Source organism: Onychostruthus taczanowskii, unplaced genomic scaffold (assembly GCF_017590055.1).
Source record: "Onychostruthus taczanowskii isolate IOZ18803 unplaced genomic scaffold, ASM1759005v1 scaffold30, whole genome shotgun sequence".
Lineage (NCBI taxonomy): Eukaryota > Metazoa > Chordata > Aves > Passeriformes > Passeridae > Onychostruthus > Onychostruthus taczanowskii.
In genome coordinates this window covers 5,980,587-6,008,016 of record NW_024500350.1, presented here as the reverse complement: position 1 = coordinate 6,008,016, position 27,430 = coordinate 5,980,587, and the positions used below count along the sequence as shown (strand labels likewise).

The 27,430-nt window shown below is 40.5% G+C and overlaps 1 protein-coding gene across 2 annotated transcripts in view; it reads left to right on the top strand.

Annotated features, from left to right (window-relative positions):
* Positions 1–27,430, top strand: part of PRKCA (protein kinase C alpha) — a 147,122-nt gene that overhangs the window by 40,297 nt on the left and 79,395 nt on the right. For both annotated transcript variants that reach the window (XM_041409515.1, XM_041409513.1), the window contains exon 3: positions 19,109–19,191. In XM_041409515.1, the coding sequence (XP_041265449.1) occupies positions 19,109–19,191 (83 nt within the window). The remainder of the gene's footprint in view (positions 1–19,108; positions 19,192–27,430) is intronic.

Here is a 27,430-nt window from a genome sequence, read left to right as displayed (position 1 = left end):
GCACTGTACCTCTATTATCTTCGTGATACAAATGATGTATTAATAGTTCAAATGATTAAAACAAAATTACATTAGCAGGAAGTAATCAGTGAAATGCATCCTTGCTTAAAGCTGCTAAATCTAGTAATACTTTTTTGGCTTTTAGTGCTGACTGCTGCAGCAGTGTAAATTTGATGCAGCATGCAGTCCAAAAGCCTCTTAGGCTCTTTTAATCTTAAAACCATGAAATGATGCAACTGCCCAATGTGTTGCTTCATTTGAGGAGCAGGCTCCTTACTATAAATGAAGACCTATCACATGAACACAGATTTCCACTTGGAAATTCAAATTTCTTACCAGTTAATCCCAAAATTGCATTGCTAGTGTTGGTAATGGCAGGCTGCTCTTCGGGTTTGCCCAGCCATACAAAGAGAAAATAAATGAATTATCTTGAAAAATAATAGTAGCAGAAGTTACACCAAAACCTCTGGCTCCATTTTATTTTCTTCTTGGAATTTCTATGCAGGGCATGGTCAGACAGTACCGGTTTGTGAATTTGTAAATCTACAGGCAGTTTGTAAATTTGTACACCTCTGAAAAATTATTAAATTTCCACTACCTGAAATTGTTAAATATTGATAAAAATGTACATGTAAGTTAGAATTATTTTGTTCATGCTAACCCAGTATATTGTATACAGAGGTATAAGTTTCACAGCCACTACCTTGTCTAGCAGCCAAGAGCCCCAAAAATTGAAGTTGTGAAACATTTAGATGGGCAGAGGATTCCTGTGAGTCCTGTTAAGCCTGTGGTAAGTGCTGCACATAACTCAATCCCAGAGAACACGGAGTATCACCAATTTTCATTAAATTCACTGATTTCAGTTAGAAAACTTAATGGCAAAGCTTGCAACCAGGAAAAGTTAGAGTATATTTTCCCCATCAGATAGAAAAGAGGCAATTAAGACATCATCTGGGTCAATGAATGAGTCTAGACACACTAATAGCCACTGGGGAATTTACATCTATTCTTTCAGCCTGCATAATATGGCCAGAAATCAGTCCAAAAAGGGAAGGAATGAGCTGAAAGGCCTGAAAGTCAGTGTGCTCTATTTATAGGGGACTTTGGTCTGCCTGTCCTTACGCACACCCAGGCCCTAAACGAGCTCCCTGCAGCTCCCTCTGTGTTTGGAGGAGGCTCAAAGGCGATGTGATCAATGGCTGAGCCCTGGCTGTGTGACAGGAGGGCAGCACTCAGGCTCCAGAACAGAGAAAAAGCAGTTTTTAACCTCAAAGCCCAGCTCAGAAGTCTTCAGTGAGCGTGGTGCAGATGGAAGCAGGAGGCAGAGCATCAGTTCTTGTTTGGTCCCAGCAGCACAGGGGATCCTCCTGCTCAGGGCAGAGCCAGGCACAGCAGCAGGGGCTGGCTCCCAGCTCAGTGCGTACACACATTATCCCATTAATTTAAACCTTAGTTTACTTTATCCAACCTATACCAGGAGATGAATCTGCTCACATTTAAACGCCAATGTTGTAAATGTTACACTGAGAGATGTCTTGGATCCCTCTGTAGGAGAGGAGTGAGCTCTGCTCAGATGTGATTCATCTCACCCTGAAGAACTTATTGTAGGAGAGTAGCACCCATCTTTTCTAATACTTTTCTTTTTTACTTTTCCACATAATGCAAGCAGTTTACATCAGGATGAAGCACTGCTTTTAGCAGACATGCCTGCTTCCCTCTATTGATTACAGAGCTGTGAGCTCAAACAAACCCAATCTCTGTTCAATGTCTAAATGTGCACATGCAATAAATCCCGCTGGTGCTCATTTATAAACCTGTAATCATTGGGCAACCCAGGTTCCCCCTGCTGTGATGTGGTGAATCATAATGCTCCAGCCAGGAAAGATAACAATTTTATTTACAAAGAAATGTCAATGGTAAACAAGAGAGAAACCAAGTTGTGTGTTGCTCAGCAAAAGTGAAAACCCGGTTCTGTTTTGACAGTGTCCATTAGCTCTGCTGCCGTGGTGTTTGGAGGAGCTGGGAGGGCATTAACACAAATTTATTAACACCAGTGTGAACAGAGCCATCACATGAACAGAAATGCTTTTTCCTCTTAAAGCAAATCAAGCTTTATTGTAAATTCCTGGCCAGCAGAACGATGAATTTTTGCGGCATAGCTGGAAGTAGAATTTAAATGCACAAAGAATGCTGAGAGGGGTCATTCACTGAGAAGGCTAAAAGTCTCCTGAGGATGCTGAGGCTTTAATAATTCCTGAATCAAATTGAGTAACTACCTTGAAGTAGGAATAATTTTCCTGCTTCAGAGAAGAGGTGGTGTGGGGTTTCATTTTTGTAGTTTTCTTTTTGCCATGGGCCATTTTTAAAACCCTTTAACAAAGTCTTACACGTAAGATCCTGAAATTAAGATATCAAGAGAAAGCACAACAGGCCAATTTGTATTGTACAAAAACTCCTGAAAACAAGCTAAAATTTGCATCTCTGTAAATCAGAACAGTGTGTGCCAGCTGCTGTCAAAACAACACAAGTATAATAGAAGTTTGACAGGTTTTGGTTGCATCTTGCTCCAAAAAATTGAGCTAGTTAATGCACAACATAAACTATTACAAAGTTAAACTCTCACTTATGTTATTTCTCTTTGTTTCTATTTGTTTTACATCAAATGACTAATTTACAAGTGCTATGAAGTGTAAGGAGCCAGTATTTTGATCCACGTGGGTTTTTTTGGAGGTGTAGGTCTGGTTCTTTTCGTTTTTTTTATTAATGAGTGAACTCACAGTTTGTCACTAATCCACAGCAGCCTCCTTTTCCCCCTCTCTGTAAGGTCTGGTGATTCACTGACTCTTGCAAGGGAGCAGAACCCAGCTGGCAGTGGAGACCCAGCTGGTGGCAGGAGACCACCTGCTGATCAATATCTTTCCATATTCCTTATATTCAGCATGTATTTATCAAATCTGTTAGCAGCAGCACAAAATTAATTTCCTGGTGCAGCTTTAACAGCAGAGGTGAAAGATCATCTTTCCTGTTAAGATTTGGGGAATAGGAACTTCATGATGAAGCATTTTCATGCAGAAGGCAACCCTGGATGCCCTGCAGTGCTGGATCCCATCTGAACCGAAATGAAGCAGTTGTGTGTGTGCCAGCTTTAGGCTCAGATCAGACATTAGGAGGAAACTCTTGAAGGGTGGGCAGGCCCTGGCACAGGGTGCCCAGAGCAGCTGGGGCTGCCCCTGGATCCCTGGCAGTGCCAAGGCCAGGCTGGACAGGGCTGGGAGCAGCCTGGGACAGTGGAAGTGTCCATGGCCATGGCAGGGATGGGATGAGATGATTTTTAAGATCCCACCCAACCCAAACCTTTCACTGAGTCTTGGATTCCATGTTCTGTGCCAAGGCTTCCCTTACTGTACTAAACATCAGGAATGTGTCTTGGCATGAAGCTTTGTTTCATGCAACCTGTACAAGAACTTGACGTTTCTTATAAACATCTTGCCAGTAAAATAGGAGGGTTTTTAAAAATTTTTTTATTGTCCTATTCATGACAGCAAAAATGAAATTAATGGCAGAGCTAAAGGAGAGCTGAATAACAGATTCAGCCAGAATTTCTTAGTCATGTAAAATGTTCTTATTAGATTAAAGTATTAAAAAATCCCAAAAAGCTCAGAGATTTGCATATTCCTTTAATAGGTTATTTTGAGCTTCCATTGAAGCAGATACACTTTCAGCAGATTGACTTAAATGCCAGTTGGGTAATAGAGCAAGAAGAAAAACCGTAATCTTTTTCTTTGGAGCAGAGATTCAGTTAAAGCTGAAATATGACTAATTACCACAACTGAACTTGTGATACCCCTTGCACTTGTTAATAGACTTACTGTGTTAATGTCTCTGTGAGTCGTAAAACCCAAACAAAGAAAAAAAAGCCCTTTTTGTATTTTTAAGACAAATACAATCTTTTGTTGTCCCTCACAAACAAAATAAATAAATATATTAAATACCACTTTACACCATGCAGCAGTAGTTTCAAAGAAAAATTTATAATTTTTGTGGCTTTTCTACAGAAGCTTAACATAATTGAAATAGTTTAAATTGTTTTAAAACTCCATTTTGCAGAAATGGGAATGAGGTTCCATTATGCAGCAGGGAAATGAACCATGAATTCCTGATTACAGCAATACCTGGCATTACTATTATTAGTTGTAGTGTCAGCTGTTGCTTAGCAGAAGTATGTCCAAGGCAAAAATGTAAAAAAACCCTTTTAATTCTGCAGTTTAACCTTCAGGAAGTGCAGAGAAGGAAGCGAATCTGAAGGCAAGGAAAGGAAGGAATTGGGCTCTGTCCTCAGCAGGGTCAGTGCGAGCTGTCAGTGCCACACGTTTTAAAAATAATAGAACACATTCTTTCTGTTCATTGTGTGTTGTTACTCATCTTCAATTTGTTCCAAATCCTGAGTCACTTTCACAAATCTGTTTTTAATGAGTTTTAGCCAGTCAGTGAGTTTCAGAACAAATGCATCCGTTGGGTTTCCAGCTGTAGAAATCCTCACCAACCACATCCACCGGAGCTCAGGCAGCCTGGAATTTAACAGTTAAACAATGAATGCAAAGTCCAGCCTTTAGCTCTAGGGGTGGATAATGTTAAAATAAAGGGCAAGTAGATTGCTGGAGAAATGGGGCAAAACCCCATTTTCCTCTGATTTCTGCTGTGAAGGTGCTGAGCCTTTGGTGGAGGCTCTGGTGTCCTTGCACAACCCAGGTCAGCTGCTCCAAACCGGCAGGAACCTGGCCCTGTCCTGGAGCTGCAGTTCAGGCACTTCCCTGGCTGATTTCCTGCTCACCAATCCTTGGAATATTTTGCTGCATCAGCATAAAAACAGTGTAAAGTGCCCAGGAGGGAATGCTTGGATGAGAAAATGCATTTGTGCCTGCTCATCCAGGAGTGTCTGCAAAAACAAGCGTCTGGTCCAGGGCGCGAGTGGGCAGCTGGAAGGTTTCCTTCAGCAGAGCTGCTGCTTTGTGCCCATGTGAAGCACCTGTGGAACTACAGCTCCTTTCTTCAGCAGGGTTTGACAGGCTGAGCTTGTTTTTATCTCGTTTTTTGCTTGTTTTTAGTTGTTTTCTGCCCGTCAAGCACAGTCAGTCTGTGTCACAGGAGAATTCTTGCTGCACTGCAACTGTGGGCTTTGGGTGTTGTAGCTTTGCCCTCCAATTTGAAGGGATGTTTTCACCCAGAATGGTGAAGACACTGATTTCCTGAAGAAGCTTCCTATGGAAAGAGTCTGGCTGGAGTCTTTTGTGACCTCTCACATTCTCTGCCTCTCTCCTGGCCATTTGCCTAAGACAGTTCAGTCCCTTTTGGAGCCCCATTCTCCACTGATTTTAGGAATTAGGTATTTGCAAATCAGTCATGATGGCTTTAAAGCAAAGTTCCAGCTACACTGAAAATCCACAGTGCATCCAGGTATTAATGGAAGTTTGCTCTCTTCTCTTGTAGTTTATTGATGTGTGATGCTGTTCTGTGTGTGGGATGCACTTGTCCAAACTTTGGAGCCTGAAATTACTTGTACATTTATTATACCCCTTCAGCATAACTCATGCAGAATTCATCTGCTTGCATGCCACTTGGAGCCTCCTGGAATTTGTTATTTTCCATCTGCATCTCTAACAGTGTCACATTGTTTATGGAGAGAACATGCAGTTTTTTATAAATCACTTGCTTTCATACAGTTTTACTGCATTATTTTACTCAGTTTGTGAAGGATTTAAGCACCCTGCAGTGTGCAGCATTACAAGGCATAAAGTGATTGAAAATAAAAACTATTTTTGGCTGAAATAATGGAATATTCACCATCAGAAATATGAAACAGCATTTAAGTGTGGGTGAGATGTAATGAATGAGCTGCATTATGTAAAAGAGTATTACTCAAGCTATTAATTATAAGGACTTAAATTCAAATCTTGCAAGGGGGAAAAGTGGCTTTTTTATCTTGCTCCAGACTATCTGTGGAATGATCTTTGTTTCCAAACTGAGAGCTAATGAGCAACATTGCAAAGTAGAGGCACTGTTCTGTTAGAGCTTGAACATTCAACACTGAATATTGAATTCAGCATTCAGCATTGAATTCTGTGATTTGGGAAGCAAGAGGTGTGAAAACACAGACAGGAGCTCTGAGCAAACTGCTGCAGTGGGGTGACTTGCATCATGTACCCTGTCCAATAGACCTGGAGGTTTTGTCCTGCTTTCAGCTTTCTTCTTTTCCCATTGTCACTGCCTGGGCATTAGAGCCCAACAAAGAAACTTGTCCCCCTGAAGTGTTTTAATTTTGATCTCTGTGTCATTTCCCAGTGGGCTCCTGAGAGCCACTCACCAGCCCTGCTGACATATGTCCTTTGCTGCCATTATTTGTGTTCTCTTGCCTTTGTGGGGCTGTCCTTGCACACATGGGCACAGCCCTGCCTGCAGAGGGGTCTGGCCATGTGGCACCTGGCTGGCAGCAGCCCCTGGGCTGTGCTGCCCTGCAGGACCTGCCCCTGTGCTCTGTGCCCCTGCCTGACTGCTGCCAGGTGTCACCTGGGGCTGTGTGCCACAACCAGTGCCTGTTGTAATTGCATATCCTCTGAACAGAGAGAAACGTGGTTCTCGCAGGAAAATCCTGGGAAGCTGTGTAAAAGCTGTAAGAAACTTAGACGAAAAAATTCGAACAATTATTATCTCTCTTTCTGTAACCATTGTTTATAGATATAGTTCTCTAGAGTGTGCTATTCATAGTTCACCACTAGTGTGAGAGAAAATTCCTAAAAACCAATCAAGTCTTAAGTCCACCATTATTTCTATAAGAACTGTAAATTTCTAATAATAAAGTGTCTTTTCATACCTTCTAATAATAGAGTCTGTATCACCTTTAGCTGTCCCCAGTACCCCTTCAGTAAAAAGTGCCTGGCTTCTGTTGGTTGGGGTTTTCTTTGCCTTCTTTCCCCTGCTCACTGAAGTCCAGCAGAGTGCTGCAGTTAAGCAGAGAGTCCAGTGACACATTTCTGACATGTTTAATTCTTTCTGCAAAAAAATAAAATAGACCTAGTGAGATGATTTATTTATATGACACCTCTAGCAATGACTTATCACTTAAAATGGATACATCCACTAGTACTTTTATTAGTTCTGGAATAATATGACATTTCATGACCCACAGGTGTATCATGGAGACTTTGTTAAGCTGTAGTTTCTAATTATGTTAAATGCATATTGTAAAAAAATGCATTGCTTTGTTGCACTGTAAGTAAGAAGGGGGACAGCTGGTTAGGGGAAATAGTTATTATTTAGGTCAGACAAACTTTAAAGTTCAAAAGGAAGTGGCTTCAGTGGTTTTCTTTTTTATTAATAAAGTTGTTATATTTTTCAACCCCCATGAAAAATAGAAGGATTTCTTATTTTAACTGTTAGTAGTCAGTACTTCTAAAAACTGTCGACCTGAAGCTCAAACTTTGGCTCTTGTTTTCCTTACCAAGGTCTAGTTTTGATGTTTAATCACAGACTGCTTTAATTTTTTTTCAGTTGCCTTTATGCCCTTTATGACTTCACTTCTAAAGTTCCTATGCCATGCAGTAAAGCCTTGAATAAAACCACTCTGCAAAGACAGTAATGACAGAAATTGATTTGCTTCACTCTTGCTCTGCAGACCTTTAATGCATGTTCTGTGGTGAGTGGGAATGAGTTGAAATCTCATCTTTCTTGTAATTTTTTTATTTTGGCTTGAGTCATGGCTTACTGAATTCCAGGCCCTTACTGCTGCTTGAAAATTCTTGGCCTGTTGGAAGCAATATTCTCAGGTGAATGTCAGCTAATTTATCACTGACATTCGTGCCTCGTTTTTCATTTGTGCTAATATATTGCTTTTAGTAAATACATGGGAGAGGGAATAGTGTTTACCTTTCCATATCATGAGAATACTACTCAGTCTGTCTGACAGAAACTAAGAAATGCTGTTTATATTGCTGCTTCAGTGAGCCAGGAAAGACTGCACAAATATGTCAAGAGTATGCAGTGGAAAATGCTCTTATACAATTTTCACAGTCAGGGTTTTATATGACTTAGTAACAAGAATAACCATGATTGTTTCTAAGTATGAAGAGCTCAAACATAGACTAAATTTTGGGGAGCATTTTGAGATAATTATCAGGTTCTAAGAGTGTTATCTCTGCTTAAAAATGCATTGAGATCTTTGTCAGCCACATGGCCACACTGAAGAAATCATCTCAGTTCTTTGACCTAATCATGCCAGAAGGGTTGAGTTTCAACACTGATACAGGTTTTTGTCACATGGATACTTTCCCTGCCATATGAGGAGCGACTGAGAGAGCTGGGATTGTTTAGCCTGGAGAAAAGGAGACTCAGAGGTGACCTTATCACTCTCTTCAGCTTCCTGAAGGGTGGCTGTGCTGAGCTGGGGGTCAGTCTCTTTCTCAGGGCAACAACAGATAGAACAAGAGGACACAGTCTCAAGCTGCGCCAAGGGAGATACAGGCTAGATTTAAGGAGGAAGTTTTTCACAGAAAGAGTGGTCAAATACTGGAATCATCTGCCCAGGGAGGTGGTGGAGTCACCATCCCTGGATGTGTTTAAAAAAAGACTGGATGTGGCACTTAGTGCCATGACCTAGTTGAGGTGTTAGAACATGGGTTGGACTCAATGATCTTAAAGGTCCCTTCCAACCTAGAAATTCTGTGATTCTGTAAATCTCAGCTACTCTGGTGGTCCTGCAGTTCTGTTTCTGTGCTGTCTGAGCTTCCATGTGCTGTGTATTGAGCTAACTTGGGGAGCTGCTCCAGCTAAAACCTAACATAGCCCAAAAAATGCACTGCATAAGTGTTTGGACATAGAAACAAGCAGGCAGGGCCGCTGGTTCTGACAGCAATGTGCCATGTGTCAAAGCAAAGTGGTTACTTAGCCATGAGTGAGGAAGTGATGGTCTGTCAGCTCTGTCTGCTGAGGATGTGCTGCCCCAGGAGTGCAAAGAGCTGAGCTGGGCCGGGCTGGGCCGGGCTGGGCCAGCTCAGGAGGGCTCTGCAGGCAAGCCTGGGCTCAAGGCCTGACGGGCACTGTCTGCTCAGATGTTCTCAATTCATGCTCAAAATGTACCTGCAAAAGTTACAGGGAATATAAAGGCAGAATTCACAAGAGTCTGTAGTGACTGGACAAGGGGCAATGGCTTCAACTGATGGAAGATTTAGATTAGAAATTAAGAAAAATCCTTCCCTGTGAGGGCGGGCAGGCCCTGGCACAGGTGCCCAAAGCAGTTGTGCCTCCCCTGGATCCCTGGCAGTGCCCAAGGCCAGGCTGGACAGGGCTGGGAGCACCCTGGGACAGTGGAAGGTGTCCCTGCCATGGCACAGGGTGGGACAGGATGATTTTAAAGTCCCTTCCAACCCAAAGCAGTCCATGGTTCTGTGATTCCACCTGGTGAAAAATTCCACTGTTGCCTGTTGCCATAGGGTTTTCTTGCTGGAAACCTCCCATCTCAGCTCCTTCTTAGTTTGGAATTTTTTTTTCATTAAATGGTTTATGGCAAATATAAATCACTTTTTCATAATTAAATTACATGTTTCCATGGTTTCATATTTTGTTATTTATGTACTGCCAACCTCTGAGCCCACAGGTACTTCTTACAAATATCACTTTTGCTCTTGGAATGAATTACTGTAACTACGTCTTTTAGTCAACCATGTAATTTTGATAACTTACAAACCTACAAAATTAATCTGCTTGTTATGAGTAAATAATATACCCACCAAGCATACTGTGGAAAAGAAATCTGAGGGTGAATATTCTTAATTCTTTAATTGGTTTCCCAATGTGTGCTTTGTCTCGTGTGTTGTCTTACATTGGCAACAAATTTCTAACAGTAATTAGTCTAATCTGGAGTTCACATTTTTTGTGTATGTTGTTTTTCTTCCTGAGAAGTTGCAGTTTCTTTGAGATTAAATGTTTGCAGTGACTGATGAGAGCAGGAAGGCAATATTGAAGTTTCTAGCAGATGACCCCTTTAATAAGATGTATGTAATTGGATAAGACTTGCAACAAATATTGGGCATCTGTTGGGTAACATGGAAATAATGAAGAGAAACAGGAACTGGAAAAATCTTTAATTAACAAAATCTTTTCAATTTCTTGATATAATACTACTGCTGAAAGAGAATGGGTGGATAGTGTTTAAAAAACTAGCTTGAATTCTTTGAGATAAGTGTCTAAAGGAATTATTAGCTGGTTTTTATTAGGAACCAGGAATTATCAGTTGGTTTTATTAGTAACCTTTATGTGCAAAAAGAGCTGAACTTGATCTTTTTCTTCCATATCCTTTGAAAATTTCAGCTGTGTCTTTCCAACCTTTCTGTTTTAAAATGCTTTTCTCTATTCTAGACACACTTTTGGTACATTTAGACAGGCAGAGAATAATTACTGGCAAAACAAACCAAAATAATGTGTGGTTTTGTTTTCTTGGAATGGAAGGTGTGGAGGCCTCAGGGCAGGGATGGCTGCTGGCTCTGTGAGGCTGTAGTCATCCAAAAACCTGGAGAGGAGAGGAGGTGAGAGGCTCATTACCACAGAGCAACACGAGCTGCTGCTGTGTGACATCTTCTGCCATCATCCCACCCCCTCCTTTGCACCTCCAGTGCATCACTTCACATCTGAAGTCATCTGCTGATCATCTGCTGATCATCTGTCACCTCCAAGCCTCTCAACTCTCCCCATACAAATCTCCAGTCAGGATTGTGTCCCAACAGGTGTTGCAGGAAGTTTATTTCTTGCGGTTCAGTGCTTAGGGTATGGCTCTGTTGGTATTTCAAACAGCTTGTTCAGTGTCATCCTGGCCTCACTTCTTGCCATCCTGAAGAAAAATAAACATTATTTGGCAATAATGAAATTGGTGTGTGGCTTGTGTTTGCTGGCAAGGGAGGTTCATTAATTTTGTTAGCATGTTATAGGGTTTCTCAAACACAACTGAAAGACTAAATTCAAAATATCCCAAAATACTTCAATGTTCAGCTCTTGGCATCCAGCTCTGGAATTTCACTTACTGTATTGGTGTCCTTACAAACCGTACTTGCAGGAAATGCTTTGGTTTACAGCTGGCTATCATTAAATGGTGAAGTAAGATGCTGGGAACAGCAAGCTATAAGGTTGCTACTAAAGGGTTCATGGTAGACCCTCACAGTATGAGTGTGCTTTCCTTATTCCATCAGTTCTCCACACTTGGAGCTGCGAGGGGGCTCAGCCATCCCTTGGGAGTGTGGCCCAGGCTGTGTTCAATTGGCCGTGGGGTGATTTGATGTCAGGTGAAAGATTAAGAAGCCACATAAGTCTTCCAGAAGCTTGTGTTCGTGCATTCCCCCGAGAGATCAGAGCTGTTTTCAGCTCGGCTGGCAGCGAGGAGCAGCTCTGGGCTGCTCTGGGCCAGGCTCTGCCCAGCGGGTCCTGAGCTTGGGGGTGGATGCAGAACTGGGAGAAGGCACCGTGGGATGCTGGCTGCTCTTGTAAGAGCAAAGCCATTGCTCTTGCTCTTGGTTCCAGAGGTGATTTACTCACTGAGCACCTCATTTTTCCTGCTGCACGATGTGACTGTGGGAGATTCTCTTGTAGAGGCTGCCACTGTGATTTGCCAAAAGCTCCTTGCTTGCTGTCGGCATCTGGAATTCCAGCTGTATTACAGAACAAACAGCTGCATTCTGGAGAGTTGGTTTCAGCTTGTGTCCCATCATTTTATACAGCTTTAAAATATGTACAGCCTGTGCTTCTTCCTCCTGCTCCCTCTGCCAGCCCTTGGTTTTGTGCTGGCTGATGCCTCAAACTGAAGGAGCCGCTCTGTTTAAGAGATCCCACTTCTGCAATTGGGGTCACTGCTGAAATAGCTGAAAAATCTGAAGAGCAACTGCTCAGCGTTCACAGGAAGCAGTTCTGGGCTCTCCTATTGTGCTAGCTCTTTAATTGGAAGAGCTGTGCTGTTCCTCACTGCTGTGCCTGTGCTCTGCTCCAGAGCAGATGAGAGCAGCACCCAGAGGGGCTTTGTGGCTGCAGAAAACACTTTAACAGCAGCAGCTTCTTCAGCTGAAGTGAATTCAAACTGCAGAAGTGATAGAAAAAGTCTGTGATTGTGGGTCACCTTTTTTGTTGGTACGAGTTCTCAAAATAGCTATTTCAGCACTGGTTTTGATAGATGGTTTCTGGGTTATTATTCATTTATAAAATGGGACACCTCAACGGAGGGAGATTAATGGTTTTGTGAAATTTTAGCGAGGGCTTTACATAGAAACAGTGGTCTCTGTCTCAGAAAGTATATAATTAACAAGTAGATTGAAACAGGGCTGAATATTTCATATCACATTAAATCCTCTAATATTTTGAAAATCTTCCTCAGTTTTGCAAATATCATGTTGCAGTTTTAGTAGAATAAACTATATCATGTACCTTCTTTTTCCTGTGTGGAAGGCAGAAATGACAAATCTGTTATAATATGTATCTGAATATAGTATTCAAACAGATCTGAATATATTATGTGAGGTATTTTACTAAATCCAAACTCTTTCTAAAGTGTGTTAGGTATAAATTTCTAATTTAATATGTGCAGGTATATATTTATCATTTTATCCCAAGGCGCTGCCAGGTCTGCCAAAGTTGTTTGGGTAAATGTAAATGCATATGCATTCCCTGCCAGGCACACAGCCTGTATTTGCACACTGTTGTGAAGCTGGCAAAGCCAGCTTACCAGAGACATCCATCTGTTTTCTACTTAGTGTAAAGGAGTTAATGACCTGATTGGTTAAGACTGTCCAGACGATCTGTATAATCCTTTCACACAAATAAGATATTGTTGCATTTAACTGTTACTTTCTCTCAAATTAGAAAAAAAAGGGAAAAAAAAAAAAAAAAAGAGAGAGAGAGAAATTAAACAGCAAAGAACAGGAAAGTTTACAGTGGTCTTATTTCTGTCCTCCACCTGAGTTGTTTTAGTCTAATTAAGCTTGACCAAGCAGAAAATCTGCAGCAAGGTCAGAGGTATGAATCTGAGATTAGGCAGAGCAAATATTAGCAGGTGGACATGGAGCTTTAGAAATAAGACTCAGCCCTAATTTATCAATATTGATTTGATGTATTTCTGTACCTTACCCCCGGGGTAGATTTTTGAGAAGGTAGCTTGAGTTTTGCAGAAACCACGACAAAAATGAAGGTAGCCCACGAGGCAGGGAATGTGTAGCACTGCACAGATTAGTGCTGTGAAGGTGCTGTATGACCTTGTGGGCTCACAGAGGAGCTTTAAGAAGCTTAGGAACAGGTTAAGGTGATGGGCAGAGATGTTGTTTTTCTTATTCACTGTCTTAGCTTGGAACAGACTGTGTCTTGCTGGGCTCCAGGCTGGTTTAGTCAGAAAGGAGTGGGAAATGCCAAGTGGAAAGATTGCATAAAGCAGTTGTAAGTGTTAGCCTGGCTACTCCCCTGGGACAGCACTTCCTTCTAGGTGGGGTGAGACACTGGCACAAAAGCAAGCTGGTGTATTATAAATTATATATGTTGGAAAAGTTAGGGTAATTTAGTTTTAAAAAATTCTCAGTGGATTCAGTACGTCGGTAGCAGTCAAATGTAGGGCTGCTTGTGACTTGTGTTTGCTTTATAATCTCCAGCCTTGGTTACATTTAATTTAAAAGGGATTTTCATTATATTTTACAAGTTATAATATGTTCAGAAGAGGAGAAAGACAAACATTGCTACATCCTGTATCTTAATTGCTGCTCTTCTTGTTTATCTATTCCTAGTAAACTTATTTAAACAGTACTTATTTAAATAACAAATGTAGTTGGTATTTAATTGATTTGTCTGTTTTGAAGTACTACCCTATTTCTGTTTACTGTAGTTGCTGTATTTAATCTTGGGATGATGTAACACATGGTTCATTCATTCATTCGTTCATTCATTGCTTGGTGCCGTGCTGGAGGCACGGGCCAGGCACAGCTCTGGCTCCTGGGGGAAATCCTGTGGCCTCCGTGAGGATGCACAGTGTGTGAAACAGCAAGGCCGCAGTGACTGCCTGCTCCAGACTCCTGCAGAGACTCTGGAGCCCTCTGAGTTACCCCAGAGGGGGTTTTGTTCTTGCTGAGCTTCTGTGGGAGCTCCTTAGTCCAGTTCAGGGTCAGCTCGTATTTAAAAGCCCCAGAGCAGGAACCCAACAATAAATACAGAGTGTACACAGAGTTATTTCCCTCTTGCTGCCCTCAAGACCTCCAATTTTGCTTCCTCTGGTCTGGGAATAAATCATGCTGAACTCCATTTTCCTCATGGTAGAAAAAGCCTATTTTTTATTCACATAACTCATTTTTATACAGTTTTACAGACCTCGTGTGTGACTCCAATTGGTCAGTAGCTTTCTTGCCAATTTCTTCATTGGTCAGTACAAGTTGTTCCCTGTATTGACTGGTCACTCAAACCCCTGATGTGTACCTGCAGGAAAAGTTGTTTGTGAGAGATAGTTTTTATTTTTCCATCTAACAGTGTAAAAACAGTTTATACAGGTGCTGGTTGTTTTTCACCCAGGAATAGGTTGGCATGTTAATGAACTGCTCACACCAGGATTGCTTTCAGATGGGAACTTCCAAGGCTAGTTTGACAAGGCCAGCCACTGATTTGAGGAGAGCAGGCTTGATTTTATGAAGCCTTTCTTTATGATTTTTCTATCTTACTGCAACATTCTGGAATAATCAGTGCTTGAAACCTGGAAACAAATTATGTGCCTGTTGTTGTGGGGCACCCAGTAATGGCATGGCAGTGGAGCCACAGCTTTGGGGGTGGTTTAGATAGGAAAAGATGTGATTTCTACACTGGTTAAAATGTTATCCATTTGAGTTGGGACAATAGTCTTGACCATTGCTCAGTGGGCATGGTGGTATTTGTTGTAAGGTTGGACTTGATGGTTTTGGTGCTCTTTCCCAACCTTAATAACTGTATGATTACAAAAAAGAGTCAAAGATGGCTTTAAAAGCCTCATTGATTTCTCTGTAGATGGTAACTGGCAGTTCAGTTGGACTCTCTGCAAATACATTCTCTCCACCCTTTAGGTTTGTAGCTGCCTCTGTTTTACTGAATAAATAAATAAATACTGTGGTGTAGTAGAGCTATTTATATCTAGTGGAAAGGCTCACCTACTCTGTTCTTTTTCTTCCAAAAGTGGGAGTTTACAAGTGATTTAAAAAAAAATAAAATCTCTTGACCTTTTCTAATAATTCTCAGTTGTAAAGCATGTGACTTTTGTCTTGATATTTTTTATCCCTTGTTCTTTGGAATGCCTGTGATTGTGGAGCTCTTCAGACATATGGCTAAGTGATGTGTGGGCTCAGCAATGGCTTTTCTTCTTTATAGATCATCTAATAGAGAAGATTGCTGCTGTTTCTGTTATTTATGATTGCAGTACTTCACTTTGGTCCCATCCATCTGGGTCATATGTGCAAGCCATTAGTAGCAGTATTTTTTAGCAGAGAACTCTCACCTGACCATATAGCACAATAATATTTTCACTCCTCATAATTTGGAATAAAGATGGAAATTTACAGTGGAGCCTTGTAACTCCAAGTGACAACAGTATATATATATATGTATGTATGTATGTATGTATGTATGTATATATTATTGATAAGAACATGTTTTTCTCAGTGCTGTGCCTGGACAGAGCAGTGTTGGGTAGAATGAATTGCTCTCCATTATGTACCATAAATCCCACAAGCCCTGTCGAGCATCTTCATCTTGTTTACTCTGAGTGCTCCCTCCCAGGTTCCTCCTTGGTTCTGTGCTGCCCACTTGGTGTTTCCTGCTCTCTGGGAGGGCAGGGAGCAGCCAGGGAGATGCCACGTGCCAGCAGAGAGCGAGCAGTGAGTCTGGTTTTGCAGCACAAGGTCTGTTTTGTTCTCTGCATCCCTCCCTGATCCCCTCCCTGGGCTGCAGGGAACCTTTGGCTCCAGCAAGTCCAGAGCTGGGGAGGGTGGAAGCTCTCAGCCAGATTCTATATATACACCACAGATCAAAATCACGCTGTCAAAACACGAAAATACCTCAATAATTTTCTTTTTAATTTTAGCTGTCAGCCTCGAGAGCCACTTTGCTCTCTGCATAACGTGTGCCAGCTCCCTTCAGCTCATGGTAAAGTGTAAAGGAACAAATTTCCTGGCAGCCTCTGCAAAGCACTGTAATACAACTTTCATTACGTGAAGGTGGTGAACATAATGTGACTTTCTAACAGCTGCAGTAAGTGATGTGAAGCTCTTAACATCCTCAAAACAAGTAACAAGTGAGAGGTTATTTTTCATCTCTATTCCTAAAAAAAAAAAATGGCACGTTATTTTGGGCAGATGACACTTTGTTTGCACTTAGCTGAACTAAGGAAATTTTTACATGAGTTCTCCAGATCTGTGTTGCTCCATGAAATAAAGAAAACACTAAAAACAAATGCTAAAATACAGTCCGATAGCTGGATTTCAACTCATTAATTTGGTTGTTAAATTATATGTACAGAAATGATGGCTGTCAGGTGGATTTCAGTTGACACTGTTCTTTTCACTTTGGATTATTTATTTCTGTGTGGAACTGTTTGGTTTTCTTTTGAGTATTCACAAAAGGTGAGACGGGTCTGATGCTTTTAGATCACCTATTAAGGAACCAGGCTCTTTGGAGATAAGTCACCCATTACAAATGGGAAATAAAGGAAAAATAATCAAGGCTGTCCATGTTGAGTTGCCCACATGAGCTCCTATCAAAGGCTGTTATTAGGCTGAACACAAATTCAGTTTTGAGACTTCAGTAACCAGCACTGAGAATCAAAGTGTTAGCATGCAGTTTTGAGGTGTAGCCCAAGTCCAAAATGCTAAATCCTCTGTGCTTTGCTGTCTCTGGCAGCTGAATTCTCCTTTCCATTGCAGTGTGATGAGCATCTTTTCCAGGGAAGTTCACAGCTAAAGTTCACAGGCCGGAGCAAACAGTGGCACTCCTCTTCCCATGTCTTTATCTCGATGCTTAAATCGTATTAAAAACAATGTCACCATTGTCTCTGGTTGAATGAATTCCTTCACACTGAGCTCTGAGAGGCTGTCAGCTCAGAGATAGGACTTGGCTGTGGTGTTGCAGAAATTCTGCCCAAAGTACATGGCCGGATATGCAGTTTTCCTTACACACATTGCTGAATAAAGGCAGAGCTGGAGCAGCCACTCCAAGGTCCAAATTGGAAAGGCAAGCATTGGTGAAACAGCTCCATTCTACTGATCTCCAGATATTCCCATAATATGTCTCAGATCTTTTGCATTGATTATCACATTATGTTTTACAACTTTTAAAAAAATAGTTAACTTCTTTATTTTTTGAAGGATATACCAAGATTTAATTTTTTTAAAAAAATTTTTGCCTGTGGTTTATTACTGAAAACACAAATCAGTCTATTGTCCTTGAGACTGGGAGATCTGGAACCAAAAATATAATCTGAAAGTAAAATATGACTCAGCTACAAGTAATATTAATGGTAATTGCCACTTAGTGATCTTTCAGTTGGTAGAAAACAAACCATCAAAATGATAATTGCAGGATTCACTGGGATTTAGGTTGATTAACAAACTAGACAAACAAGTGGGCAGCAGCCTCTGAGCCAGAGCTGCGGCTCAAGTGGAGTCAGCAGAGCTAATCTGGAATCAGTGGAGCAAAACCCACTTCATTCCCTTTGCCCAAAGGATGAACATATGCCACGTCGGAAGTAGAACAGTTGGAAACAATTTCTGCATGGGATACTGATGACAAATAGCTGGGAGGGAGAGAAGGGTGATCAGACTTTAAAGGCAGGCGTAGGGCTGGGGATGAGCCGGGATCAGGCTGTGTCTGCAGGGACCTGCAGCTGCACCTGCCCACAGCTCTCTTCACTGTTTGTTTGTGAAAGAAATTCACGGGGCTTTTAAATGGGAAAGAGAAGGGTTAAAGTTGCCTCGTGCAATGAGCTCTTTAGAACAATTTAGTAAATTTAATATGTTTTCTCCTGAAGTTGAGGAAATTCAATGTTTGCAGTTGTTAAGCAATTTAAGTCTATTTTATTCTTGAGATTTGGGAAATAATGTGTTTTTATGCGCTGGAAATGCAAAATTTCAAGTATATAGAGAATGCATTACCTATAAACAAGCTGTGAATTACTTTTAAATCATTTCATTATAGTCTCCTGACTCACTGTTTGATGGCACAGTGTTTATTACAAGGTTTTTTCACTCTCAGATCTTGATTGTCTGTTTCATTGAAATGTGGACCAATTTCAGAATATCTGAACTAAGTTTAATATTATGAAAGAACCCATAGTGGGGGTGAAAAGCTGGAATACTGACTCTTAAAGTAAGCACCCTCAAGGAAATTGTTCTTTTGCTGTGGTTTGGAGGGACCTGTGTGACAACCTGTGGCCTCAATCCCATGGCAGGAACTTTTTTATGTGAGAAAGAAGAAGTTCTTTGAGATCATTCATAAATTTTAAATGGGCTTCACATTGCAATCAGGAGCTAATTTTCTTTTCCCATTATCTCCTGCCATTCTGTGCTACGAGAACACTTTGTTCTCTAGAACAGCCTCACTCACAGAGAGCTCTGGTCCCTCACAGAGACAATTAACTGGGAAAGATTTGGGTTTTTGTACAGACCTTCCCCAGGCGTGCAGGGGAGCAAATCCCACACCCAAGGATGGGTTTCATTCCAGCTTCACATTCCTCACTTCTGCCTCCTGGATGCACATTGACACTTCCTGTGACAGAGCAGGATTGAGATCCAGGAAATGTGCCTTAGTAGAACTGCTCATCCCACGCTGTATTTGAGCACTGTGGGCTGTCTCCAGCATGAAAGATTTATCATTGTGTAGAGCCTCTTGGTTTTTAAATGTGAATGGTTATCTCCTCTTTGATCACAGTGTTTGCTTGGTGTCTTGTGTCTTTATTTTACATGGGACTCTGCTTGCTTTCCTTGACTTACAGGTGAAATATTTAAGTTTTATTTTCTATTTTTTACAAAATAAGAAAAAAAGGAACACCACCACCAACCACTCTAACTGTTGTTTCCCCTTTTTCTGCCAGTTTGCTGTTTTGTGGTTCACAAGAGGTGCCATGAGTTCGTCACCTTCTCCTGTCCTGGGGCTGACAAGGGGCCCGACACTGATGTGAGTACACCGACATTTCAGATTTATGTTGTTACACCCACGAGAGTGGATTACAGACAGGATCAATGGGTTCTTCACGACAGATAATTGAGTCCAAGTGGGTTTTAACAGTTGTGAAGTGAACATTTATGGACTGAAAAATCTATTTTTGGTAAGAGCAGTAAGCTTGAGTGTGTGACCAAGAACAATGTCCTCAGAATGTGACAGCCCTGAGGCGTTCACCCAGCCATGAATCAGCGTTTTATTTTCTTTGCTTTATGTTGGATGTATTTGACATTAACAATTCCCAGGAAGGCTGAAGCTTTCTCTGAACTTTCTTACTATCTACCTTATCTCAAAGTGTATCTTTTGAGCTGTCTCTGGTCCTTGTCTCACTGTGCACAAAGATGTGTAGCTCCAGTTAAATGACAATTTAATCTTAAGCCAGCTGGCTTACTGGGTTTTTATTTTATTTTCATGTTTGAGCTAGTCTAGGAGTCTGGCTACTCCCATTCCATCCTGCTCTGTCCGTGCTTCTGTAGCATTTTTGATCCACAACCAGTTTTTCCTCTCCACACATCTGCCTGCCTGGTGAGACACATGTGCAGGATCTTTGTGTCACCCTGCTGAAATAATAAACTGATCTCATTTGTTCACATAAAAATAACATTTCTTTGGGTTTTATAAATCCCACTTTACAGTGAAGTAATTTAACATCTGCTTATGGGAACAATACATTCCAAGTGTTCTTTGTCTGAATGGCTTTGTTTTGTTTCTTATCACATATTCATGCTCTAGATTGTAGGCCATTATCTCCTCTGATAAAATGCACCAGAAGAATTTTCCTGCTAGCTTTTAATGAGCTTCTCATGAATTGTTTCAATATGCCAGCCAGGAGGTCACTGAACAATATATGGACAGAAGCCACAAGGGGTCGTGGAAAATTTCAGATATTAAAAAGTTCTCTCATTTTTAAATTAAAATATGGGGAAATGTTGAAGAACTGAGAAGAATTTTTAAAACTTCCATTTTAATACATTTCACATAATTTATATTTAAGTACAGAAGAAAAATAGTAGTTAAAAAAAATAGTTAAAAATAGCTAAAGTTAGAAGTGTAATTAAGATGGGAGTGTTCAGTATCTCTTGTTTAGCTGATACAGACCTCTCTAAAAAAACACTTGTTAGGTGAGAGCAAGAAACCAAAAGTGTTCTTCAAACCTTTGTTTTTCTGAAAGTTCACGATTTCTTTTAGCTTTGCAGTGGGGCAATTGGCTCTGTAAATGTAGTTAACAGCTAAAGCAGGCTTTTGGAGTTGGGGAGTTGTGTATTTGAAGTGCCTTGAGCTGCAGAGAGGCTGAAACCCAGGTGAGCCCTGTGTGGGTGATGTTCTCACCCTGATCTGGCTGGAGATTGTTGATGGCAAAACCCCCAAAGTGGCCCAATTTCAGCAAAAGTCTCAACAGTTAAAGAAAATCTGCTGAATTCCTCGTTCTCTGCATATAGTTTATCCCTGTAAGCAATGATTTGTAGGTATGAACTATATACCTGCATTTTCTGATCAGGAGATGATTTCTGATTTACTTTGGTCAGTCCTAAAACCACAAGGAGAATAACCCAAGTCTGGTTTTAGCTTAGTGCCCACTTGTGATGTAGGATATTAATGGAAGTTATTCTTGATTGAGTGGTAACACTCATGAGTAGCTCTGCTGTATCCATAATGAATGGTTTGGCTCTTAAAAGTGCTCTTGATTATTTATATTTTTTTATAAGATAGTTCTTAGGGGTTGTTCACCTGAAGTTCAGAAATGGGAACACACGTTTGTGTGTGAGACCATTTCATTTTACTGAGAATCTTTTCATGGTGACAGAATCTGTGACAGGTTGTTAATGTTCTTTAATATTGCTGACTGCATTTCATGATGTGGGGTTTTGGGCTTAGTGATTAAATAAATCAGTCTAATGCCTTGTTTCTCTATTTGGGTTACCAAATGATCATTTTCAATATTTACACAGCAGCAATTGCTCAAAAACAGTTTGAAGATTAAAAGCAATCAGAAAATAAATATGTTTTATTAAAACTGTGCTACATTAGTGGGTCCTATTACACAAAGAGGATTTTAGAATGTTATACTTTAATTTGCTGAAATGTTTGACTATAATTTAAACCCTTTTACAATTCAGCAACTGATTATTCCCCCAGTTGCTACAAGCTTTATTCTGAAATGTAGTGTGCTATAAAGCTTATCATAACATTTAGCAGATTTTTAAATATTAAAATATCCTTTTCTAGATTATTTTGTGCAGGTGCACAATTAATTTGTGTACTCAAAAGCTCCAGTGTAACCCTTCCATTAATTGTAAGAGTAATACTGTCATTAATAAAATTAATTTTCCAGAGCAATAATTATAATAATTATAATCATTATATAATAATAATTGTTGTGTATCAGAATAATGTTAAATTATGGTGCCCTGTACTTTTAATATAAATGAGGCAGTCCTTGCAAAATAATGCCTTAGTAAAGGTGAGTGTAAAAGAGGAAAGCTTAAAATAAGTCTCTTCTTGTTTTACTCAGAGTAGCTGAAATGTGAGGTTGAAATGCCTGTTTGTGCCAAAAGGAAAATAATACTTGGGAATAAAGTGCTCATCCTTGAGTGGCATTGCAGTGGTGGTGTCTGGGGAGCAATATCCTGTTTCAGTGGAACAAGAAGTCACACAATCAAAAAAATTGTGCATTTCCTTATTACTTGGCAGGGTGTGAGCTCTGGTTTCTTAGCAAAAAGCAGCTCAGGATTTGTTTTCATGCTGTCTAATAGCTCTCAACAGAAATTATTCCTCTTCTCGTTATGGCCACCTCTCTCTGTTGATGCTGTTGAGTAGAATTTAACAGCTCCTGCTGCTGCTGCCCTCCTGAGTCACAGGAAAGCTCATCTCCAGTTCAGGTGCTTGCTTTTGGAAGATGCTTGATGTTCTTAAAACTATGTGAAGTCATAGATGAAATACTTAAAACTTTGGCAAATCAGTGTAAAAATGTAAGAGCAGCCTCAGAAATGGAGTGTTGCTGTAACAAACTTTGTTAAGATGTGTTCAATATTAAGGTATAATTGGTCAGTTTATTGGAAAATTGAGTTAAATATTTGTTTTCTTTGTTAACGGAATTCGGTGACCAGAAGGTGTCTTTGTTATATATTAAAATGTTCCTAATTACATGCTTCATGTAATTAAAAAAAAACCCAAGCATTAATTTAAAATAGTGTTTGACTGTAGTTTGTGTTTCAGTAAAAGTTTGTAAGACTTTGAGTGCACAGGAGCTCACAGAGCATGGCCTCTGGATCAGCACTATTTCCCTTTCAGATTTTAATAATGGAGAATTCAAGGGAGGATTATGAGCAAAATAAATAGAAATTAAAATGTGAAAAAATTTAAATTAGAGTGAGTGACTCAACAGTGAATGGATTTGAAATCTGACTGTGCTTGGAGAGCTTTTAGCCTTTAAGCACCTAGGAGAGAATGGATGGGAAGATCCAGATGTGTCCTTACATAAAATCAAACAGCAAAGCCCTCTCATCATTGCGGGGTAACTGAACACAGGCAAGTCAAAGGTTACATACTGCAATTTCCAAGTCAATTATCCTCTTGATACTGAAAATTTTTGGGAGCTTTATTATCTTAAGCACTCTTGAAAGCTCAGTGGGAATGTGAACAACTGGGTGTGGGATGCTGCAGGAGTTGGTTATTTTCATCAGTGGCTTGGATATTGGGATATGCAGTTCTAGAGTACAATATTTCAGATTTTTTTATATGTGTTAAGATATAGTTTATTAAAACAACAAAAAAAATCACTCAGAGGAAGAAAAAATAACAAAAAAGCAAAAATAAATCAGTGTGGTCACGAAGGCACTGTCCAGAAGAAACTGAAGCAGGATTTTCAGTGGATCATAAAGTCACTGCTGGCCAGCTGTGCACCCCTGGTACAAAGGCAGGGATAGTTCAGAAATCATGATTCTGTTTTTCAGGGAAATGTTTTATGTTGAATTCTGCAGCTCTTCATTTGGAATTTGGGACAGAACTGAAGTGTTAAAGGTCTTTAAAGCATGACCTTTTTTGTCTCTTACACTGTGACCAGGCCTCTCAAGGGTAGTTTGTGGCAAGGGACAAATTACTCCATAACAGGGCAGGTTTTTGGGTGTGCTGATTTGCTGATGGGGAACTGCTGCAAGGGGCTGCCAGTAGAAGAAATTAAGATTTTTTTTCTTGGGGTTTCCCTCTCTCCACAGTGCTGTGGATTTTCCCTGAGATGGGACATGAGCCCTGTGAGGCTCCACTGTGATTTTCATTTTATGGTTTCTGTGACTCCAGAGCTGGGAGGAGAAAGATTGACCCTTAAAAATTCATGTGCTGGGGGACCAGTGGGAAACTCTTAATTCAGAAATGCTGATGCTCAGAGTGGCAGCAGGGGGTTGGGTTTGCCCTGAGGCTCAGGGAGTGCTGATGTCCACATTTACTGCACTGGTACACTGCTCATTTCATGGCTGGGGCTCTGAGAAAAATGATTTGAAGAATCACCTCTGTACTAAGCCAGAATTAATTAATATAACTGCTCTGCCCTGGAGGACTTAGGTGTCTTGACCAGATTTCTTTTCAGTTCCAGGAAATGCTGGAATATTTTTCTTCTTTTTTTTTTTTTTCCATTTTATTTCCCCCACTGGCATTTAATCATGTTTCTAGATCATATTTACATGTAGGAGGCTGGTTTCAGAATGGAAAAAGAGAGCTGCTTGACTGGCCTAGGGAATTAAAAAAACCAAACTCATGAGGAGAAAAGGCAGTAACTGGAAGCACAGTATTAAGATTTACTATAGAACTAGTTAAAAAGGGGTTTTAATCAGAAAGCTTTCCAGTCTTTTTCCAAGGATAATGAAATGCAGCAGCAGGGCTTGTCTGATTTGCTTTTAACTCTGTAGTTGTTTTGTACAGTGGAAAACAACTGTTATAAATGTTGGACATCTTGAGATTGGAGCAGCATCGAACATAATTTGATAAAATATTACAGAATCATGGAATCACTTAGATTGGAAAGGATCTTTAAGATCACCAAGTCCAACCATATCCCACTAAGGTTTGGGGGCAGGTTTATTGCTAATCGGAATTTGGAGTAATAGGCAATCTTGTCCTAGAAATATTTTCTTTTTAATTAAGATGAAAACCTTCTTGCTTCATCAGAAAAGATAAACAATTGCAGGGAGACCTGGCAAGAAGCAGTTCACTGCTTGCCAGATTAAAAATTGTTCTCTTTAAAAGAAGCCGGTATGAATTTTTGGAAGTGATTCTTAAACAGCTCTGATGGAATTTTTCATTGCATTCCCTAAACAGAAAATATGAAGCCCCCTCTATTTACAGATTAAGGAAACAACTCAAAGTGTTTGTATGTCTGTGGTTTCTAATTATGATAATTATTAATCACATTGATTTTGTTTGCAATAGACATTATTAGATGCAGGCAGTAGGTAATATTCTTAATAAAAAGCAATTACAATGCAAACATACTTTTGTCAAAATATGGTGTTCCTTGCTATATTACCACAGCCTTTTCCCCAAAAGCATGTCCTGGATAACAAAATCAGCATGATCACAGTTAATGCAGCAGGTGATGCTGAAGGAGCTGAAAATTTTTATTCTTTCTGTTATTTATCATAAGTGCTTTAAAACAAATTTTACAGGACAGAAATGATAGATACAAAAAAAAAAAAAGATAGATACAAAAAGATAGATTTTTTTTTTTTACAGAAAGATATTTTTTCTTACAAATATAAGCATTTTCTTGCTTGTTGTTACTCTGACTTTTAGAACTCTGAAGAGTATCCAAAGCAGTTTATGGAGAAATAAAGGTTTCATGTCTATGGTTTTGACTTCAAAGCCCTAAAATGTAATAGTGGGGGAAAGTTGCTCGGTTGTCTAATGTTTTAATTGGTTTTTTTCCATGGTGCTGTGTGACAGTGGCTCATTACAAAGTGTGGTTATGTTGACAATGAAATTACAATTTGAACAGAATCAGTGCAGAGGTAAGATTTGTTTTAGTGGAAAGGCAGAGAAATTAAAGGAGGAAACCTGCCCAAAAGGGCTCTGTGCATCCTGAGGAATATTGGGGTCATTTTCCTCCAGCTCTGGGAGGAGGTTCTGGGTACAGAAGTTCATGGCATTGCCCATCCCTGCCTGTGCTGAGAATTTGGTGGCACTGCTCTCCCAAATGCCTTCTTCTGAGTGGCTGCAAGCAGCTTCCCAGGTTACCTGAGAGCAGTTCTTGTGCTGCAATGTGTTTGAATTAATCATACCCCAAGAAAACATGTGCACCTTCTATTCCTAAATTAAAGCACAGGCTCCTTTTATTGCAGCTGAAACGGCTTTTAGCTACAGTGAACAATCCTCAGCAAAAGCAGAATTAAATTACAAAGGAACAGGTTCATGAACTTTTATAACTACTGGTAATTCCCACCTTTTTCCTGTAACCCAATCTCCAAACTGTCTCTGTGTCCCTCTGCATGGAAAAATTTCCCTGCAGTGTGAAAGGAGCTGTGTGAATCCTCTCCTTGAGCACCCCATGGGAAGGAAATCCATGGTGGGTGGCTGCCTGCACAGTGTGTGACTCCAAGGAACATTTGCTCACATCCTCCACTGCAGCCCTTCTGGCTTTCAGTTCATGGAGTTTGTGCTGAGATGCTGGGAGTGCAGTTTAGGTTTCTGTTACAGCCTCTGAGATTTGAAAGTTCATAGCTTTTTATTTATAAGGAGTATATTTTTTATTTTCCCAATCCAGAACAGTGCAAGTGCTGAATAGCTGTATCATAAAATTTAGACTTTGTATTTTTCTTTCTAGCCATTTCCTGTGCAGTACATAATACAACATAGGTGATGCTGCTAAGAGTTAATCACTGAACAGAGCTCTGCTCAGACAGTTAGGAAATGTATATAAATGATGAACCTAAAAATATCCCTGATTTTCACAAGTTAGCACTGCAGAACAATTAGGCAGTGGGACTATAAAAGGAGAGCTCACAGCTAAGTTATTCCCAGTAGTAAAAAGAAATCTTGTGGATGGGGTGCAGTTGTGGTGCCAGCAACTCCTTGGTGCTGATTTTCACCATCAAAACTCTTTCTAACTCCCCAAATTGAAGTTGGCATGATTCCAGCAGTACTTATTTTCCAGTTGTTAAGAATATATTGAGTTTTGTGCAATTTGGGTTGAGATTCATTATTTCCTAGTCAGCTTTTGTTTCCCCTTGGCAAAAGTCTCCTGTGTCAATCTTTAAACTCTCTGTAAATGTGCTGATATTTGGGTTTAGGGGGGCAGAATGCCTAAGAATTACTAATAATCTATTTTGTTACATGAGATATGTGTAAAATGCACCATAGACATTTCTATCAGGTTCCACCCCCAAAACTATGTGGGTTTTAAAATAAAAAAGAGTGATTATGGCACACTGAACTCAGTAGCTAGAAGAGACACAGACAGACCACTGAGAGAGCCTTGCAGAATGCTGGCAATTTTTAGCACTGTCTGTTTGGTGAGGTGGCAGTTCTTGCACCAAAATTAGATTCAGTCTTAATTTGGAATAAAAGAAGTGGGCTAATTTTGAAAAGCACTGCAGATCCCATATGCTCAGAGTGATTTTAATGTGTCACCAGAGTGTCCCCATCTCAGGGAGTGGCTGCGGCTCTGTCCTTGGGGTGCTGCAGATGTTTGCTGGTCTCTGCTGAGCTGAGGTGGTGTGGCCTCAGCTCCTTGGTGTAAATCACAGCTCCAGCGAGGCTCCTCGGGGCTGGGGAGGAAAGAACAACTTGTGCTCTCAGGAAGGAGCAGAGCTCTTTCATGGAGGTGCCGTGACCCTGGAGCAGGGCGATGAGAGGGAGGAAAGCAGGGAGGGGAGGTGGGGACATCCTGGCTGGGAAGGAGCAGCTGCCACCCTCTTCCACTGCAGCTCCCTTTCTCCAGCAGCTGCTGGGGAAGCATCAGGGAAGCTCTGCATGAACAGAACAGTTTGGGTTCCTTCCTGGCCATTGCTCTTGTATTTTCTCATTTTCACTGGCCGTCATGGGGGTCATACTCTGAAGAGATCCAAATAGCTCCCAGGTTTTTCTTCAGCCTTTGGGAGAGATAGGATTTGTCTTGAAGTAATCAGTGACCTCAGGGAATGTGTATTAAGTGTTATCTTAATATGCTGTCATTTTACAATTGATCTGGTTTTTCTAGCAAACCAAT